Source organism: Amphibalanus amphitrite, unplaced genomic scaffold (assembly GCF_019059575.1).
Source record: "Amphibalanus amphitrite isolate SeventyFive unplaced genomic scaffold, NRLGWU_Aamphi_draft 000410F_arrow, whole genome shotgun sequence".
Lineage (NCBI taxonomy): Eukaryota > Metazoa > Arthropoda > Thecostraca > Balanomorpha > Balanidae > Amphibalanus > Amphibalanus amphitrite.
Window position 1 is genome coordinate 208,843 of NW_024881904.1, and position 20,552 is coordinate 229,394.

The window sequence follows — 20,552 nt, forward strand, 5'->3', positions numbered from 1 at the left end:
CCCGGACATCCAAGTACTTGACGAATGTAGAGAGCTCCCATTTTATTTTGTTGTTGTTGCTGATTAGCCTTTACGAGGCAAATGTGCACTTACATCAACAGTGTTCCATGAACGCCCCGGCTCCCCATTAGTTAAAGTACGACGCCGGTGACCGGTAGGGGCGCTGCAGTCGCCCAGCGGCCCGAGGTCGGCGCTAACCGGTACCATGACTCAGCGGCGCCCCGCCCCGGGGTTATTACATACTGCGCAGTTGCAGCGGTCCAGACCGGGACAAAGGCCGACGGAGGAGCACGAGCTGCACTGCGTCCACCGGCCGGGTCAGTGGACAGAGCGGGTGGTCCAACAGTGTGTGGACGGTACTGAGCTCTGTCCACCGGAGCCGACCACGGCGGAGGCGGCGAATATCAGGTGAGCAGGACCGACCTGTGTGTGTGTGTGGGGGGGGGGGGTTCTGTGTGTCCCTGTGTCTGTTGTCTGAGTGTGTTTTGTGCGTCTGTGTCTATAGTCAGACCATAGGTGTTTATGTAACGGTGTGTATGTGATTCTGTGAGTCTTTGTGTGTCTTCTCTGTGTGCTAGGTACCCGTCTTGATGTGTTTGGATGTCTGTGCTTCATTTGCCTGTATACTGTATGTTGGCGTGTCTGGCCTCTGCTAACATGCATTAACCCGCGCGGGGCTGGGGTCTCCAGCCGAACGCGCGGGGCTGGTGGGGGGTAAATTTTACCCCCCCCCCTGTTATCTCCCGAACTAATGGTCCGATTTGGAAAATTCGAACGCCAATCGAAAGATCTCATCACGAACAACTAAAAACGTGTACTTAATTTAAAGTTTATGGTCAAGGTCAAGGTCAGGTCAAGGGTACAAATTGCAAGTTCCTACAGTATCGGCCTTGCACCGTAGTTGCCGAAGAATGGAGTCATGGACTGAGACTGATTGCCCAAAACGTGTTCTTAGGCTACCAAGACAATATTCGTTGCATACAATATCATTCAGAGGTCAAGGTCAAGGTCAGGTCAGGTCAGGTCACCAAAAACAAAATATAGAAAAGGGCATGTGCGACACATGTTTTATGGGTCATTTTAGTCATAGAATTTAATAGGCACACTCAATAAGTGATATGGACCACCTCTGGATGAATTTCAGGTCGAGGTCAGGTCAAGGTCAGGTCAAGTGAGGTCAAATTTTGAAGTTGGTTGTTAAGGCCTAAAAAGATGTCTATCAGATGCGGTTTTTCACGGCGAATCGAATGGTGCTATTTTTGCTTCCGTACGAGGTCTAGAACTTCAAAAAAAATCATTTTTCAAAATTTTTGTGTGTCGTTACGTCATAAAATTTTGAATAACTCCCACATTTTTGAACCGATTCTTCTAAAAATTGGTAAGTATGTGCACATAGACCACTTCTTTGACATATATTTCGGTTTTTACGATACACTCAGAATTTTGGATTTTATAACTATTTTCCCAAAAAAGTCAGTTTTTTTAAATTGGGTCAAAATCCAAAATTTTCAAAAAACTGAGATAGCCATTTGATAGACAAAGTAGAATTACGTATAACGTTTTGTTACGTCTTGATTCCTTTAAAAATGAAGATGTTAGCGGCGTTTGAAATTTTGCCGTTTTTGAGGTGAAAATGGCGAACATGACGTCACTAAAACGTCAATTTCTCAAAAAGTTTCCGACGGATTTCGCTCAAATTTTCAGGGAACGTGTCAAATTGATGTAAGAAAAGGTACTGAAAGTTTGGCGGCGCTGCGCGCCGCTGTTTTTTGAGATATTGCAAAAATTCGCGAGGAGGGGTAAAATTTACCCCCCACCCAGCCCCGCGCGGGTTAACTGGGGAGACGGCATAAGGGGTGGAACGGGGGGCACCGGGGAACCGTGTCCCCTTGATTTCGGCATTTTAACATAAGCCCTATTGGCTTTGCATGGAAAGAATGGAGCTAAAAGTCAGAAATGCCCCTTTAATTGAAGGTGTTCCGCGCTATTGCAAGGGGGCAAATGTCCCGCAGTGGCTGCCAGTTGCCTCTGCAGTCACGAGATTTTGCCCACTCTATAGGAGTAAATATGAGGCACTTCAAATATTCTTCAAGCAGTCAAACCTGATGCGAAAATCAATCAATTTCCTGATTCATTTTCATATTTTGTCGCCCATGTTTACACTGTTCTTAGTATAATATCGTAGAGAACATCCAGCATCGTATCCACAATCTTGTGATTACCTTTACCTTAGGATACCCAGTGGAAACTTTTTAGCCCGCGCCCTGGTGGGGGATATTTTTGCCACCTCCCTCTTCTAGTCGTTTCGCATTATCTCTCAAACTAATGCGCCGATCGTCGCGAACATTTCAGTACCCTCTTGTAAATCGATTTTACACCTTGTGACCTTTTTTCACAGCCTATGATAGGTTGGACGTAAATGACGTCAGAGTCACGTCATGTTCAGGCATTTCCGACCCAAAAGAGGTTTGGTGGGTAGAGCTGTCCAGCCCAAAGTTTTGAAGATAGATAAAAATGTTGAAAAAAAAAAAACAAAAAGATATAAAACAAGCAGCGCTGCAAAACCACTATCTTCTTTTTTATATATTTGTTTTTATTTTGAACCACAAAATAAAAAGTGTTTTTTGAAATAATCCCCTGAAATAAAAAACGGATCTTTTTGTTAGCCCGCGCCCCGTTGGCGCGCACAAATTGCTCGTGAAACACATATTTTGCTATTTGAGTTCACTGATACCAGGTCAGGTAACAGAGGTCAGGTCACTGAGGATCACAATATGAAGGTGTCGCGTAATACATGTTTAATGGTCCATTTTACATGACAAATGTGCTTATGTGGGTAATGCAACCTTCTAGGCCAGTTTTAGGCTACGTTCTGGTGAAGGTCAGGTCAAGTTCAGGTCAAACTAGGTGAAATTTCAACCCTCGCCGGCACAGGGGGGGGGGAGGTTGATGCAACCCCCCCCCCCTAAGATTTTTCGCGAATAACTCGCGTAAACAGCGGCCGATCGCGACGAAACTTTCAGTACCCTCGCATTGATCAATTTTACACCTACCCTTAAAAATTCATGACCCTGACCCCAATGACCTTTGACCTGTGACCTCTTTTCCGTGACCATGTTTAGCCGAAATCGCGATTCGGCGCATGTCGGCTCGCATTAGCCGCGCGTTTGCAAGCTTTTCGTGGTTTCAAACGCTCAAACATGTGATTTGATGTTGCTCCCATGCATTAGGGTGGGTGTCAAGGTCACCTGAAGGTCAGGTCAAGTCATTGACCTTTGGTGACCTCGGGTGACCTCGGTTCACTTTTTCGAGTTTTACATGTTTCTAGGCTAGTGTTTGGAGCTGAATTCGTATTTACCAACCATTTGAACATTTACGAAGTAGTTTTGGTGCCTTCGTAACATGTTACGAAGCTGTCAGAGGCGGTTGACACGTATTACGAATACTCGTCACGACCCCTACCGGTTGACCTGACCTGACCTGACCCGACCTGGTCTAAATGCTTAAAGACATCATCTCTGATCAAAACTAACACGATATTCGTGATCAGCACCCCGGAAAACCACAAAGCAGTCACACTTTACGACTTTCTAACAGGTCTCGATTTTCCCGGTTTTCGGGTCATTGACCTGACCTGGAAGGTCACCCGATGACCTAGGACCTTAAAATTGGGTATCATCGGCTTCCTCTCGTGACGGGCAACACGCTCGTTTTTTCCGCGAAGCTCTAGCTCGATCAGGGGCCAAACGCGAGGGGGGTCGTACCAGCCCCCCCCCCCCTTGTGCCGTCGAAGGACGCAAAATGGTCTGTGCCGGCGAGGGTTAAAGTTGATATTTTATAAAAAAAATAAGTATTGATTCGATGCAGCTCGTCACGGGAAGTCTCATCGCGGTGTTTGTTTTGCGCTACGTGGTAAGAATTGCTAAAAATGTATTTGGGAAATTATGCGTCATCATTTAAGAACAGTTTTTTCCCGCTATAACTTAGCTAAAAAGAGAGGTATGTTTCTCAAATTTGGTACGTGGATAGAAGATGATAGGGCCATATTATTTATTTCGTTTTTTATTTGAACTTCGAAAACCTTGTGGAATACTTTTTTGCTATTTTATCCATCCCTTACTCTAAGGGGTCAAAATCCAAAATTTTCATAAGTATGAGATAGCAGGTTTATAGTTCTATTAATTTTGCACCTTTTATTGATAAAAAAGAAACTTTGTGTCTTCAAAACTGTAGGCCTGTCAATTGACATCTCTTACCATGAAACCTTTTTTGTCGAAAAATGCAGGACCTGACGTCTTTCTGACGTCATTTGTGGCCAGGCTATCATAGCTTTTGGGAACTGTCTGGTCACAATGTGTAAAATGAATGCCCGGAAGACAGTAGCGGTATTGTTAGACATCGCAGCAGCAACTTTCAAAAATAGGCATGTCTTGGGGCCTTCAAGCCCTAGACCCACTTGTGAAAGTGGGACATGCGCATGCTCCGGGGCAGCACAGAGAGGGGGACCGAGAGCGTGTCACACGTCGCTCCTCACGAACTGTCTGTCCATAACTGTCAGCTCTGCCATCGCCCTGTTGACCAACTGGGACGCCACGGTCTCTCATGTGCCAAGAGTGCTGGCCGCCACGCACGTCACGCTAACCTAAATGACGTGCTACGGCGAGCACTCAGCAGCGCAGGACTTGAGAGTGTGCTGGAGCCCACCGGCCTTGACAGAGGAGATGGCCGACGTCCCGATGGGATTACACTCTTCCCTTTCAGCCGGGGGATGATCCTCGTATGGGACGCTACCTGCTGCGACACTTACTCATCAACGGCCATCATCAGCTCCGCGCTGAATCCTGGGAGCGCCGCCCGCTGTGCGGAAGAGCGCAAGCGCACTCGATATGCAGCTCTCTGTGAGCGATACGTCTTCGTCCCTTTTGCGGTCGAAACGTCTGGTGTCCTGGGTCCGGCTGCAGCCTGTCTCATGAAGGAGCTTCGGTCGCAGGAAGTATGACCACGCATCTGACCTGCTGCGGCGGCTGGAGTGGCTCAGCGCAGATCAGCTAGTGTCGTACCACACTCTCAGCCTGCTGCACAAGGTACGCCGCAGCGGGGAACCCGAGGAGCTGGCAGCCGGTCTCGCCACTGTGGCCGAGGCCCGCGGTCGTGACCGGGACGTGGTCACGCGACACTCGACAGGACCACCTGCTCCACGTGCCGCGGTGCCGCACCGAGATGGGGAGGAGGCGGTTTCAGTGCCGCGGGCCGGCCGCTTATAACGCGCTGCCGCCCGACCTGCCGCGGCTACCTCCGCACCTGTTTGGCTGCCGCCTCAGGCGGCACCTCAGAGTTGGAACCGATTTAAGACGCGACTGAGTTTTTGTGTGTATGTGTGTGCGTGCGTGTGACAGTTGTATGTTTGATCGTTGTCATTTTGTGGTGCCTACTCTCCCATTGCCGATTGACGTTCATTTGTTTTATCACGTGACGAAAGGCAGTAATAGCCGCAAGTATATTGCGGATGTCCTTAATACAGTATGAGATGAGATGAGATGAGATGAGATGAGCTTGGCCGTCGGCTGACAGCCCGCACCGGCGACAAGCGCGAAACAGTCTGGCTCTCACAAAGAGTCTCCATCGCTGTTGCCAGAGGTAACGCTGCCTCTGTGCTGGCCACAGCCAGGTCAGCAGTGGGCACCAGACCGGGACCGTCGCCGCCGCCATCGTCCAGGCTGACCCCGACCAGGATCCCTCAGTCACTCCAGGCACCGGAAGAAGAGCCAGTTGCGGTGCCGCCACTCGATTCAGAGGCTGATCCGCCGACACACCCACCACCACCGACCCCTGCGGACGGCTTTCGTGAGGAGCGACGCGTGACACGCTCTCTGTCCTCCTCTCTGTGCTGCCCCGAAAAATTGTATCCTGAAAAAAAGTATCCTGAAAAAAGTATCCTGAAAAATTGGTGACGATATCTGACAAAACTGGTGTCTGGGCTGTATCAACTGGCGTCCGCGCTGTCTGCACTGCGGCCAGTGGCAGCCCCGCCCTACTGTGGTCACGTAATGTTGTGACCGCCGACCGGGTCAGTTCCCTGGCCGGCCGGGTCAGTTGGTGCTTGGCAGGCAGCCAATACACGTCTCTGGTGGACACGGACTCTACACCCACAATGGCCTCACTGAAGGCCTATGCTGACCTCACAGGGCCCACGATGGCTCATGAGAGCCCTTGAGTAAGCCTCTAAAGGCCCCCTCCGCTCTCAAGGAACCCATGCCGGTTTTAGTAAGCCTGTACCGGCCTCTGAGAGGTCATGCCGGCATCTAGGGGTCCGTCTCGACCTCAGAGGGCTTAACCCTCGCCGGCCAAGGGGGGGTGCCGCCCCCCATAGGTTTTTTTTCGCGATAGCTCCGAACACGCTGGCGATAGAGAGCTGAAACTTGGCATACCTAACCTTTGATCCAAGCCGCATCTTTTGACACCAACCGCATTTTTGGGTCAGGTCAGGTCACTGACCTATGACTTCATAAGTGAACCTTTGCACGGTCTTCAGATGTCGCAACTTCGCAACGCCCTCACTGCCAGAGGAGATGTCAAAAAGAAATGAAACTTGCAGGATCTAGTATCCATTATGAGTCTCACAACTTGTATATCTCGGATTTTTCCTAAAGGTCATATGAGGTCAGGTCATTTTCGTGACCTCACCATTATAAGTCAATGGGGAAAAATGAAAACTGCTATTCTGGCGCCGGGAACGATCTCCAACTATCTCAAGCACACAGAATCGTGATTTGATGCATTCCTTGCAAGGTTAGATGCGTCACTTTTGCAATGTTGGCCTTCCGTGACGTCATTTATGACGTCATCAAGGTCATATTAGTTTTTCGTCAATAACTCCCGATCAAATTGAGCTAGCGAGTCGAGAAAGCCACCAATGGACTCAGGAAGACCTGCCGAATCGAATGATATGCGACATGACCTCTTTCGACCAACTTCGTGACCTGGGGGTGCTGACCTGACCTTGACCTGAGGTCAACACCCTAAGTTGACCTGACCGAACAAAAAGTATACCATTCGACGCGCCTGAGTGAGGCGAACACGATGCTGCCAAAATCGCGGATCTGCGGCCGTTTTTTGCGAAGTTATTCACCAAAAACTGAACCGTACCCTGGGGCACTTGACCTGACCTCAGAGGTCACCGGTTGACCTAGGACCTTAAAATTGGGTACCAATCTCTGCGTCTTGTAACGGCGCACACGCTCGTTTTTTTCCGCGACGCGCTAGCTCCACCAGGGGCGAAACGGCGAGGGGGGTCGTACCCGCCCCGCCCCCCTCGGCCGACGCGTATGTAGAAAACCAATAGGTCCGGCGAGGGTTAAACATGCATAAGGGCTACAGTCTGACCATCGAGGCCATCGAGATGGCCTCTGATGTCCCAGCGCCAGCCTTAGAATTCCAGAAGACAGAGGGCTCCACGTTGCCTAAGAAGGCCCGCATTGTCCTCAGATAGCCCCAAGCTGTTCTCAGAGGGCCCCAATTTGACCTCAGAAGACCCCACGCCGCTGGTCTTAGAGGACCCCACAGGGACCACTTTGTCCTTATATTGCCCCACGCTGAAAGGGCTACGTCTGAAAGGGCTACGCACTGGCTTCTTTGGGCCCCACGTCCACATTTGGCCATTTAGGGTCCCAAAGCGGACCCTAAAGGGCCATATTGCTAGCCTCCGGGGGCTCGACTTCGTCTTATGAGCGCCCTACGCTGGCCTCGAAACCTTTCGTAGAAGTTTGTGTAGACATGTTTACGGATGCCTTAACCCTCGCCGGCACAGGCCATTTTGAGTCCTTCGACGGCACAAGGGGGGGGGGGGTTGGTACGACCCCCCTCGCGTTTGGCCCCTGATCGAGCTAGAGCTTCGCGGAAAAAACGAGCGTGTTGCCCGTCACGAGAGGAAGCCAATGATACCCAATTTTAAGGTCCTAGGTCATCGGGTGACCTTCCAGGTCAGGTCAATGACCCGAAAACCGGGAAAATCGGGACCTGTTAGAAAGTCGTAAAGTGTGGCTGCTATGTGGTTTTCCGGGGTGCTGATCACGAATATCGTGTTAGTTTTGATCAGAGATGATGTCTTCAAGCATTTAGACCAGGTCGGGTCAGGTCAGGTCAGGTCAACCGGTAGGGGTTGTGACGGGTATTCGTAATACGTGTCAACCGCCTCGGACAGCTTCGTAACATGTTACGAAGGCACCAAAACTACTTCGTAAATGTTCAAATGGTTGCTAAATTCGAATTCAGCTCCAAAAACTAGCATAGAAACATGTAAAACTCGAAAAAGTGAACCGAGGTCACCCGAGGTCACCAAAGGTCAATGACCTGACCTGACCTTCAGGTGACCTTGACACCCACCCTAATGCATGGGAGCAACATCAAATCACATGTTTGAACGTTTGAAACCACGAAAAGCTTGCAAACGCGCGGCTAATGCGAGCCGACATGCGCCGAACCGCGATTTCGGCCAAACATGGTCACAGAAAAGAGGGCACAGGTCAAAGGTCATTGGGGTCAGGGTCACGAAATTTTCAGGGTAGGTGTAAAATTGATCAATGCGAGGGTACTGAAAGTTTCGTCGCGATCGGCCGCTTTTTACGCGAGTTATTTGCGAAAAACCTTAGGGGGGGGGGGTTGCATCAACCCCCCCCTGTGCCGGCGAGGGTTAACTGATTAGGCAGGATTTGGTATACCTTTTCCTACGGTATATATAATATGTATGTTACGCGTGGTGTAAAGGTCCGCTTATACGGTGTATATTAGGTTGTATATGACATTCTGGAGTCGGGTTTGTCCCCATCTGCCCAGTCGAAATTCCTTAGCCGAGGTCCTGCTGTGTGACTGTATGTGTGACTGTGTGACTGTCTGTGTTACTGGCTGTGTGACTGTCTGTGTGACTATCTGTGTGACTGTCTGTGTGACTGTGTGACTGTCTGTGTGACTGTCTGTGTGACTGTCTGTGTGACTGTCTGTGTGACTGTCTTTGTGACTGTCTGTGTAACTGTCTGTGTGACTGTGTCAGTCACTAGATTTGAACAGGGGCGAGATGTCGTATGAGTTCACTTACCCTATACATCTGGTGTTTCTAAGTGCATCAGGTCAGGAGCTAATCGCCAAAGGTCGAACCGGCCCCTCACCGTCCGCGTTATGAAAACGGCCTGGCCAGGGGTAGACTTTCGAAGTGATAACGTTTTTTTTATTATCTCTTTTTTTGCGAAAAACTAGTAACGATAGTCAATTTCTATATTGGTTACCTACATAAGACCTGTCTGCCTGACTGCCAAGCTTGCCTGCCTGGTATGCAACAATACGGGTTGCGTGACAAAACATGTCGTAATACGTAATGACATGTCGTTTTGTGACGTGATTAGACACGACGCTGCACGACATGTCGTAATGCGTACGACGTAACGCTACGTACTAGGCCACTGATTTATGATGAGTAGAAACGTAAAAAACTGTAATTCTGCGTTCCAGATGGAGATGACAGATGTGCGTGAAGACCTGGCCGCCCTTCGCCGGGAGGTGTCCGCCCTTCGTGAAGTGGTGTCCGCCCTTCGTGAAGAGATGTCCGCCCTTCGTGGAGTGGTGGCCCCCCTTCGTGAAAAAGTGACCATTCTAAACGAGGTGGTGGCAAAAGACAATAAGGAGACAAAGAAGCTCAAGGGGGAGTACGCCGCACTTCACGATGCGATGGTCCGCCTGGAGCAGGCAGTGGTCGAAGAGCGGACCACTCGCCAGACCGTGGTGGAGGATCTGCGGCAGGAGGTCCGCCGGCGAGCGGCGCCATCCGGCCGTCCCCAGGGGTGAGACTGGGAGGCAGCAGGGGTTGCTGTGGGGGCTGAGATATTTTGGAGAGCTGTCATGGTGAGAAGTAAACTTTCTTTGTAGAAGGTGTAAGAAATAAACCACCACTAGGTCTTTTAAGGTCGAGTAGCTTGTAATTGTAATTTCCGCCCAATTAAAGAAACATGCCTTGAATTCGTACCATCTTCTGCAAGTTAGCCGTTTAGTCTCGATCGTATTGTTCCAGCTTTCGACAGACGTCCTGCAATCTGCATAATGTTGGCCAGTTCGGGGCATTATATCCCGCACGTATTTACATGTCGTCATCAGCAATCGTGTCACAAAATCTAATCGGTCGTATCAAATCGTTCAGATTCGTGTGAAATCAACTCTGAACGATTTTATTCAACCGAATAGATTTGACAACATACTGTTGCTGACGACGATATGTAGGGGAGAGAGGTCATATTGCGCCATGTTCTTAAATGCGCCACACCTTCCTCCTGTCCAAAATTCGATTCGAATGAATGCTCGAATGTGTGCATTTACTTCACCACCAATAACTCGCTCTTATTCCGGTCCATGGGGGCAGGTGAGGTGTCTCAGCTTTCTCGCAGACCATTTTTTGTGATTTCCTCTATTTTCTTACGCGAAACAGTCTATTTCGACCTTTGCTAGTGTCATGGTTTATCTTAGAGATAGTGATTCAACTAATAATCATTGTTAATTGCTCGTTTAATGGTAGTTTTGAAAGTTTATCATCACCGTGGCTTCGCTGTCCTCGCCATATTTGAAGCTCATGAAAAATGTGTTCCAACCGTAATTGCGTCCACCCTATTTGCGCCCTATTCTTCAGCCCAGAGAAACAGCATCTTGTGGTTGGGACACATTTCATTGAACACTTTGAATATTAGAGCGCTCACCTTACCATTACCTTAGCCTTCACAGCATAAATGGTTAATGGGCTGACACGTCCAAATAGGCTACTTAGTTAGGTGGCAAACCGTTGTTTTTAATAGGGCGCTTTTACATGAGAGGCATGGGCGCTTTTTGATGGGGTAGTCCGTAAATGCGCCCTTTGCAGGTGTGTCGGAAAACTTTTCTCTTGTTATTTTTTTATGGGTGTGATACAAATTAGGAGTTGTAATTTGATGCCAAAATAACTGAGGTACAATTTGAGATATCATCAAGCATGACAGCTGGTCAACTTTAGCCGCAATAGGCCGATATCCTTAACCCTATTAGTGGCAGGCTCCTGGCTACCCCTATTAGTGGCAGGGGGGGGGGGGGCTGTTTACGACCCCCCTGATATCTCGAGATCTAACGGGTCGATTTTCAAAATTCAAACGGCATTCGATTTCGCTCCACGTGATCTACATTTCTAAAAAATGAAAATAAAAAATGTCAATAGGGGGGGGGGTAGAGGGGGGTAAAAACGGGCAAATTGCAGATACATTTTAGACTGTTTATCACGGCCAGGTTTCTGAACCAATCTTAACGCAACTTTTGCCGATCGATAGAGAATGAACCAGGAATTCACATGGATCCTAAAAATATGCATTTTCAAAAATCATAGGCGGATACAGATCATTGAGATTGGGGGTACACAAAAAGTATAGTAAATAAGGTTTTTGTTGGTACTGTTTCTAAAAAGGGTGGTAATGGTCTTGTTATGTTACAATTTTCTTATGAGAGAACGACTACAATTGTTTTGGTCATGCATAGGCGGTGTCAGGGCACCTATGTTGGGAGGTAAAACATGACCCCCCTTTTTGGACGCCTGGATCCACCTATTATAGCAACAACGTGTCAAAAGAGGATGCACAATAATTTTTTATATGTTATCACATGATACCTTTCATTCACTGTTCGTAAAACTGGTGCAGCATCCGATGCTGCACATCGTGATCTTCGCCCAAATGACTCGCTTCACGAATAGGACCCCCCAATTCCCAGTGCTCTGGAGCCGCCCCTGGTAAAGTTATGAACTTCAAATTTTCAGGGAATGTGTCCAATTTAGTTTTAGGAAAAGTCAGAAAATTTCAGCATCGTAGCTTCAGCGGTTTCGGAGATATTCCCGAAAAAACATGAGGGGTGGATGAAAACAACCCCCCCTGCCACTAATAGGGTTAAGGTGGCGCAATATGACCTCTCTCCCCTACCTAAATGCATATCGGATCATCAAAGGAGCCAACTAAAGTTGTGAACTTCTTTTGCATTTTGATTTATGTTCTTTTTCTTGTCTTTTCAGTAAAATTACAAAAGCGTTTCATGACGTCACGGTACAGACGGAGCCCCAGCCATCGGCACACAGTGATACCACAGTGCTGAGAGAGGCGCTAAGGACCGTGACGACGTTCGACGCTCCGTCAGCCCTTGGCGAGAATCAGCTGGCGGCGCTCCTGCAGAGTCTTCCCCGCTTGGAGGAGCTGACCGTCAGAGTCCCGTCCTTCGGAACGGGGCGGTGGCTGCGGCTGCTGCCGACGTCACTGAGGACGCTATACGTTGCCGGTGAGAAATAGTTGAGGAAACGCGTACTATTACTTCTGAATGGTGGTACTTACATAGCTCACATAAAGTAACAGTTTCAGTGATAAACGTTCAGCGGACATATGTGTGCCATGCTACCTACCTGCTACACAAACATTAGCCACTGTATTGTACATACCTACTTTATACTCTTGCAAACGAATATGACCTGTATGTACTGAACCTGTATGACCTTTATGTACTGAACTGTATTAACCCGCGACCTGGTGGGGGGGGGCTATTTTTTGCCCCCCCTCCAGACTTTTCGATATATCTCCAGAACCGCTGCGCCGATCGTCACCAAACTTTCAGTACCCTCCTGGACATCAATTTTACACCTTGTGACCAAACATTTTTCCAAAAGCTATGATAGGTTGGCCGGAAATGACGTCAGAGTGACGTCATGTTCTGCCGTTTTCGACCCAAAAAAGGGTTTCGCGGGAAGAGCTGTCAGGCCTATAGCTTTGCAAATACAGAAAAATGTTTAGGACATAAAAGCTGTAGAATTGACAGGGCTACAAAACTGCTATCTCGGATTTTTTATTTTTTTATTTTGACCCCCAAAAATCAAAAAATAGATTTTTTGGATATAATAGTCAAAAAATCCAAAAAGTTTTTTGAATTTCGCAAAAACCGGAATATATGTGATAGTCCTTACCGCCTTCCATCCACATACCAAATTTTAGATTGATACCTCTTTTTTGGCAAAGTTATAGCGAAAAAACTGTTCAAAATTAATGACGTCAAATTTTCAAACTCAATTTTTAGCAATTCTAGACCTTGTAGTGCAAAACAAAGACCACCATTAGACTCCCCGTGACGAGCTGCATCGAATGGATACCCATTTTATGCAAAAATATCAACTTTGAAATTTGACCTTTTTTGACCTGACCTTGACCTGACCTCCACCAGAAAGTGACCTAAACCGTACCTGATGGTCTTATAACCAACACCGTTGGGTTGGAAATGAAAAACTGGCCATAAAACATGCATCGCACAACCTTAGTAAAGTTGGGTTCATGTGGTGACCCTTGGTGACCTTTGGTGACCTGACCTGTGACCTGACCTGGTATGACCAGTGACCTCTAATAGCAACATATGTACTAGACAACTGACGTCTTATCGCTGATTTTCGACAAAATGCGTTTTACTCGGTGTTATAGCGCTTTCCCTAGAAGCCCCGTGAACGGTGAAACATTTTATCTTTGACCTGACCTGTGACGTCATCGGTGACCCCGAGGTCAATGAAATTTGGTTTCCTTCGACAAATTTGACAGGGCTATCGAACACTGTTTGAATTTTGCGGATCCGTCCAGTAGTTTCGGAGATACGAGGGGGGGGGCAAAAAATAGCCCCCCCCCCACCAGGTCGCGTTATAAACAGACCCCACCAGGGCGCGGGTTAATTAACTGACGCATGTATAAGCATAGCGCATGCATTGTGCACAGTGTTCAATTACTGTCCAACAGTGCCGATCGACCCTGGCGTTGTCAGTGTCGTCTGTGTCAGGGTTTGACACCACAGTGTCAGCCGCCTCCCGACCCGGCAGCAGCTCCGTCCGACTGCTGTCAGCTGACACAGCTCTGTCCGACAGGGCCGGAGGTGACGAAGCCGAGGTGGCCTGGACGGTACGGGAGTGGTCTGTCGGTATCTCTCCAGGGGGTGGCTGCCGACACCATAAGTCACCTGGCCACGGAGCTGGGGTCACGGATTACGCTACTAGTCACGGATGGTGAGCAACGATTGAAGTTACTCATATATGAATGGCTAGGAAGGGATAAACAACAGTAGCTGTTCCGGCGCTCAGCGTTCTCTGGCTGTGACGTCACGGCCACCCCGGCGGGCCGCGGCCCGGCTGACCTCCAGTGACCTTGAGACGCGCTGCCGGCCGCGTCAGCTGATTGTCGGCGGTGCGCGGCGACCCCAAACGCTGCCGGACTGGTCAGGTGCAGGTGGCGCTGCCGGGCGCTCCTGAACGGGGCAGGGGGCGACACGGGGACACGAAGAACGGAGAAACAGGCCGGCGGCACCGTTCCTTGCTTGTGATTTTTGCTCTAAGGTACTGTCTATTTTTTTTTTTCTAGCAAATGTTTATAAATAACGTGGGGAAGCAGTTTATCCCCGACACTCTGAAGCCTAAATCAAACCAGGAATAACTGGATACAACACATATTACATGTACTGTAGGTAATGCTGCCTCCCTCATCCTAAGGTAAGACGGAAGCCATAAGCCATGGTATTTGGTAAGCCGTAGAATGACAATTCGTGTGGTGAATGGTGCTGGTCAATAATTTGGGCCTGTCATGGACGTAATATTTACGCTATAAAATTTATAACGATAGAAAGTTGAAATAATTAGCTACACATAATAGCTGAACAAAATACTTAACCCTATTAGTGGCAGGGGGGTGTTTTTATCCACCCTTCAGGTTTTTCGGGAATATCTCCGAAACCGCTAAAGCTACGATGCTGAAATTTTCTGACTTTTCCTAAAACTTAATTGGGCACATTCCCTGAAAATTTCAAGTTCATAACTTTACCAGGGGCGGCTCCAGAGCACTGGGAATTGGGGGGTCCTATTCGTGAAGCGAGTCATTTGGGCGAAGATCACGATGCTGCACCAGTTTTACGAACAGTGAATGAAAGGTAATATGTGATAACATATACAGTTATTGTGCATCCTCTTTTGACACGTTTTTGCTATAATAGGCGGATCCAGGCGTCCAAAAAGGGGGGTTATGTTTTACCTCCCAACATAGGTGCCGTGACACCGCCTATGCATGACCAATACAATTGAAGTCGTTCTCTCATAAGAAAATTGTAACATAACAAGACCATTACCACCCTTTTTAGAAACAGTACCAACAAAAACCTTATTTACTATACTTTTTGTGTACCCCCAATCTCAATGATCTGTATCCGCCTATGATTTTTGAAAATGCATATTTTTAGGATCCATGTGAATTCCTGGTTCATTCTCTATCGATCGGCAAAAGTTGCGTTAAGATTGGTTCAGAAACCTGGCCGTGATAAACAGTCTAAAATGTATCTGCAATTTGCACGTTTTTACCCCCCTCTACCCCCCTATTAACATTTTTATTTTTTATTTTTTAGAAATGTAGATCACGTTGAGCGAAATCGAATGCCGTTTGAATTTCGAAAATCGGCCCGTTAGATCTCGAGATATCAAGGGGGGTCGTAAACAGCCCCCCCCTGCCACTAATAGGGGTAGCCAGGAGCCTGCCACTAATAGGGTTAAGTGAAAAGGATTCAAAAGCTGTCAGATTGATCAATTGACATCATGAAAATATGTCTTAGTTCGGAATATAATCTACTAATTTAATTGCGATTTTTATTTTATATGTCAAAGACCCATTATCATTTTATTTGTTGAATATTCTGTTATGGAAAGTCGCCGTAATTTATGAAATTCACATCGTTTTGATAAAGTACATACTCACTCAGACACGGAATTATCACAGCATTGTAGCCACAAACAGTTTTCACTTTGTGTTTTCTACACCTGTAGGTAAGTGTACTATGTTTGAGCTAGACTAATGCCTGACATTGGTTCAATCACCTTTCCAGCACAAATAACTACTATTCCAAGTCAACTTCGTGGTGCCATCATCAGGGTGGAGCCAAACACTGTCATCCTTCCGGCCGGAGTCGGTGACAGCGAGCTGACGGAGCTGCGGAGCTCACGGGAGACTGTGGAGCGGCTGTCAGTCACCGCCGCCGACCTCCCGCGACTGAGGGGGCAGCTGCCGGAGTGCCTCCAGCGCCTCAATGTCAGAGGTGAGATACCACGGATCATACATGTAATGCCGGTATAATGGACAATGCACATGGATATACAAATGAACAGGGAGACAGACGGCAAATGGACGAACCGTTCGAATTCAGCCAACATCTTACAGCCTTGTTTGTGTTATATGGTATTGTTAGAGTGATGCAATGCATGCATTTGCATATAGTGTGAGCATCAAGTGCATGCATGAAATATTATTGTAGCAATTATGGTAATTTGAAATGGTTTCATTGCAACCACTGCGAACCATATATTTATGTTTTCTACCAACCTGATCCGTTACTATACCATGACTGGCTGCCCAGTGCCTAGGCCAATGTGCCTTGCAAAAATCGTAATACCCTATTGCCCCTATTTGCATATTTACGTATGTATGCTGTTGCTAAAAATATCGTTGTGCAGCCGCTCGGATGTGTTAGTGCTGGCTGTGTCAGTGTCTGACACTCTGGTGTCAGTGGTGCAGCGGGGAGCTGGCGGCAGCTCTGTCCGACTGCAGTCAGCTGACACAGCTCTGTCCGACAGGGCCGGAGGTGACGGAGCCGAGGTGGCCGGAATGGAAACCGTGGTTTCATGGTCTGTCAGTATTGCTCCAGGGGGTGGCTGCCGACACCATCAGTCACCTGGCTGACCTGAGACGGACGGTCAAACGACTGGAGATATACGGTGAGCAGCGGCAGCACGGACAGGCCGCTGATATACGAGCTCAGCGAATGGCGGACATCGAGTAACGGTGTGCCGGTGTCGCACCTCATGGAGACAGAAGTGATACATAGCCAATGTGCTTTGCGAAATAATGAAGCCAATTGAGCTCCAAAATGGAGGACTGTTTACTCAGTGACATATTCGTTCAGAGTTAGTTGATCATACTCATAACAATTGTGTTGCACTGTTCAATGAAGTTCAATGCATTTGCTTAACATTGCATATATCATATAATAGCACTGTTTTACCATTGTCTACTGCGTCCATAAAACCATGTGAGTTATTAGGTGTTTTTTCGTTTTGTCATATATCGACATGTATTACAGCCAAATGATCCTGTCTATATGTGTGTCTGCGTGTTTTCCAGATTGTACTGATCACACGGCCGGCAGCCTGGAGCCCCTCACCAGGTGCCGTGGGCTGCAGGACCTATCAGTTACCGCCGCCGACCTCCCACTACTGAGGGGGCAGCTGCCGGAGGGCCTCAGACTCCTCAATGTCAGAGGTGATAAGATATACCTCAGATCACACATGTAATGCCGGTATATGCAAATGAACAGGGGAGACGGCAAATGGACGAACTGATCAGCCTCAACTAGCAAGTTTCATCGTTAATCGTGTATATTACTCGTCTCGTATTGTGGTGAGAGGGGGAAGGGGTTCAATGCACACCCTTCGATAGTGTCCATGCTTGTGGCATATGCGTGGAATATTAGTGTAACGTCACGGGGTGATTTAAAAGTTGAGGTACTAGCAGGGTTGTATACGACTCAATCAATAGCAATCAATTCAATCACGACAAATTTGGGAAACCAATCAAATCAATCAAGTCAGAGCAGTTTTCGGGAATTGATTCAATCGACTCAAACGCGACAATGAAAGGAATCAATCAACTCAATCAAACGACTCAAACCAAGACATACATTAGGTTTTTTGCCCCACCAACTTGGAAAAGTGTCCATAGCAGTCTGGTGTACCTACCTACCTACCTACCTACAGAAGAAACATAAAAAATATTGTCATTTAACCCTATTCCTGGCGGGCTCCGCCGGGACAAGAAACTGGCGGGGGGGGGGGCCGATTCGGCCCCCCCCTGAGATCTCGAGAACGAAGCAAGATAGCGACAAGCGGTAAACGGCATCGGATACGCACGGCCAAGATCTACAATTTTTACAAAGGTCATTTTCAGGTCAGGTCAAAGATGACGTCACAGGGGTCGAAAAAGTCAAAATGGCGGCACTAGATATGGAGAGAGTTTTTCTCGAATAACTTTCGAATTAGTCAAGATAGGAACAAACTAAGGGCATCATCGTGATCCTCTCGTCAATCCGCATCGAATGATATATATGTTGACCTCGAAAGGTCAAGGTCAAAGGTTGACCTCAGGTCACGTGACCTCGAGGTCATCATGTATATCATTCGATGCGTCTTGACGAGCTGAACACAATGAGACCATCCACGCGTCTGTATCTTGTTCCTGTACGGAGTTATTGGCCAAAAACCTTTGGTGACCTTTGATGACGTCACATGACCTCACAGCTGCCCAACAGCAAAACAGACCTCAAGGTAGTGAAGGTTGATCGTATATGAAGTCATGTATGGTATATGGGGCCATTCCGACCCGCTTTAGTAGTAAAAACAGGGAGTTGATTTTTCCCCCATTGACTTATAATGGGGAGGTCGCGAAATTGACCTGACCTTAGGTCACCGATATCAAAATTCCGAGATATACAAATTGCACATACTGGTACCCTAACTAAACCCTGAAGAGAAGAAATTGATCGGTCAAAAACTCTAGCTCTGGCGTGATTGCAAACTTTTCTGAGGTAGCGTCACCAAACCGCCTCTGGTGACCTGACATGAGGTCAGATCAACTCAAAATTTTCAGACATGTTGCGTAGAAGCCTTTTAGGAAAAGTCAGAAAATTTGAGCTTCCTAGCTCAACGCGTTTGGGAGATATAACCAAAAAACCTCAGGGGGGGGCTCCTGAGGCCCCCCCGCCAGGAATAGGGTTAAAATTATAAATTGCCATGCCAATATGCCATTCAAAGTTTCTATGTAATAAGGAAGAATACCTAGTGATGGACAGGTGGATCATGATATTGAGGTTCAATGGGTAGAATTTGAGCAGAAGTTTCATTGAATGGGTGCAAAATAACCCAGTAGTTGACTCGCCCCTTAACCCAAATCACCACCTTTCACCTAAAAGTTGTCAATTTAATTTTGGCCATATTCCAACTCCATTTACACTAAATATCAGATATTGCAGTTGAAAGTTGGCTGCTCGGATTTTGGCAGTGTTCGTGATTTGGCCATTTACCCTACACCATGTTTATTTTAATGGATAATATGCATCAATAACATATTAACCATAGGGAAATAGAAATAAATATCTTACCTGCATTGTGCATGTGACGGTTTCGGTTAGACAGAGACTGACGGGCAGCCTGAAAAATCTTTCCATACAATGTGCATTTGAGACGTGGGATGTTGTCAGATTGGGAAGGAAGATATTTGAAGTATTTAGCTGTCCACGACTCTGGACGTGGCATGTCATGATGTTAGGTACCTATGTGAGGAATTCAAAACATTTTATTGCAATACAATTTGAAACTGTTAGGAGGGGGGGATAGGGATGAGGATTAAAAATATATTTAAAAGGAAATGGAGAGGACAGGGACTCTGGAACCACAGGATAAGTTAAGGACAAAGGAAGTAGGAACATAATGAAAACGTTTTGCCAATAAGTATGCTAAGCTTTTATAAAACCTTATTCTACGTCTTCTGATATTTTGGTAAGATGACGTCATTGATTATCATGTAGTATGGTAGATCATCATAAAATAAATCGGTTGTACAACACCAAATTCGTTTTCATTATTATTTCATTTGAAATAAAACCACTTAATAATATTCGGTAAAATATTATAAGTAAAATGAAATATATTAAAAATGTTATGCTTAGGCTCTCAGGAGAAAATGATCAACAAACGTTCTGCTGCAAATTAAACAATGCAGCAAATTAGCGATTAATTAGGCACGTAAACGTAATTAGCGAGACGAAAACGGCGCTTTTGTTTCAGTTATTTTTGTAGGGGTTTCAGATATTTATAGAGTTTAGTGGGTTGTTTCTGAGGAGATGTGGACTGTGGAGATGTGAATTATTAATTAATCACACTTATTAGTATATAGGGCCTTGCACTTTATCATCTGGATTTAAAAAAACGTTTCCTGTTGAGTGCGGAAAGGTAGGTAGGTGCATCGCCAGGTTCTTAAAGGTAGTGTGCCACCTTCCAATTTGGAAGGTGGCACACTACCTTTAAGTCGCCCCATTCAAGCCCAATGACGCCCCTCCAGAGCGTCCGGCGCGCTTCTGAAGATCGCGCCCATCTAAACGAAGGTTACAGCTGTCCCATCTTAAGATCGATGGCAGCCCTCTGAAACCAATGGCGCCCTTCTAGACTACCCGGCACCCCTCTGAAAAACACATTCGCCCCATCCGAGACAACGCCCCTGGAGACTACAGTCGGCCCACCCAAGCTCAAGCCCCTCCAGGGCCTCCCTCCAGCGCCCTGCTGAAGGCAACAGTGGCCCCATCCATGCCTAATGGCGCTCCTCAACGCCGTTTAAAGATCACAGTCGCCCCATCAATCCGAGGTCGCTGGCGCCCCTCAAGAGCCACTGGCGCCTACCTGAACC

General features: G+C 47.3%; 1 protein-coding gene across 1 annotated transcript; it reads left to right on the forward strand.

Moving 5' to 3' along the window:
• The first annotated feature begins 237 nt into the window (after window positions 1-237).
• LOC122390809 lies at window positions 238-19,715 on the forward strand. Its single transcript, XM_043384142.1, has 7 exons — window positions 238-408; window positions 9,502-9,830; window positions 12,062-12,321; window positions 13,934-14,071; window positions 15,928-16,137; window positions 16,673-16,813; window positions 17,220-19,715. Exons 2-7 carry the CDS (start codon window positions 9,502-9,504, stop codon window positions 17,387-17,389), a joined length of 1,248 nt encoding a protein of 415 aa, XP_043240077.1. The 5' UTR covers window positions 238-408; the 3' UTR covers window positions 17,390-19,715.
• Window positions 19,716-20,552: the final 837 nt, after the last annotated feature.

What these genes read in the sequence shown, in the direction of transcription:
- LOC122390809 (XM_043384142.1), top strand. Translation starts at nt 9,502, where the DNA reads ATGGAGATGACAGATGTGCGTGAAGACCTGGCCGCCCTTCGCCGGGAG. An exon ending in TACGCTACTAGTCACGGATG is followed by an intron (nt 14,072 to 15,927) that starts GTGAGCAACGAT and finishes TCACCTTTCCAG; the next exon opens with CACAAATAACTACTATTCCA. An exon ending in CAAACGACTGGAGATATACG is followed by an intron (nt 16,814 to 17,219) that starts GTGAGCAGCGGC and finishes CGTGTTTTCCAG; the next exon opens with ATTGTACTGATCACACGGCC.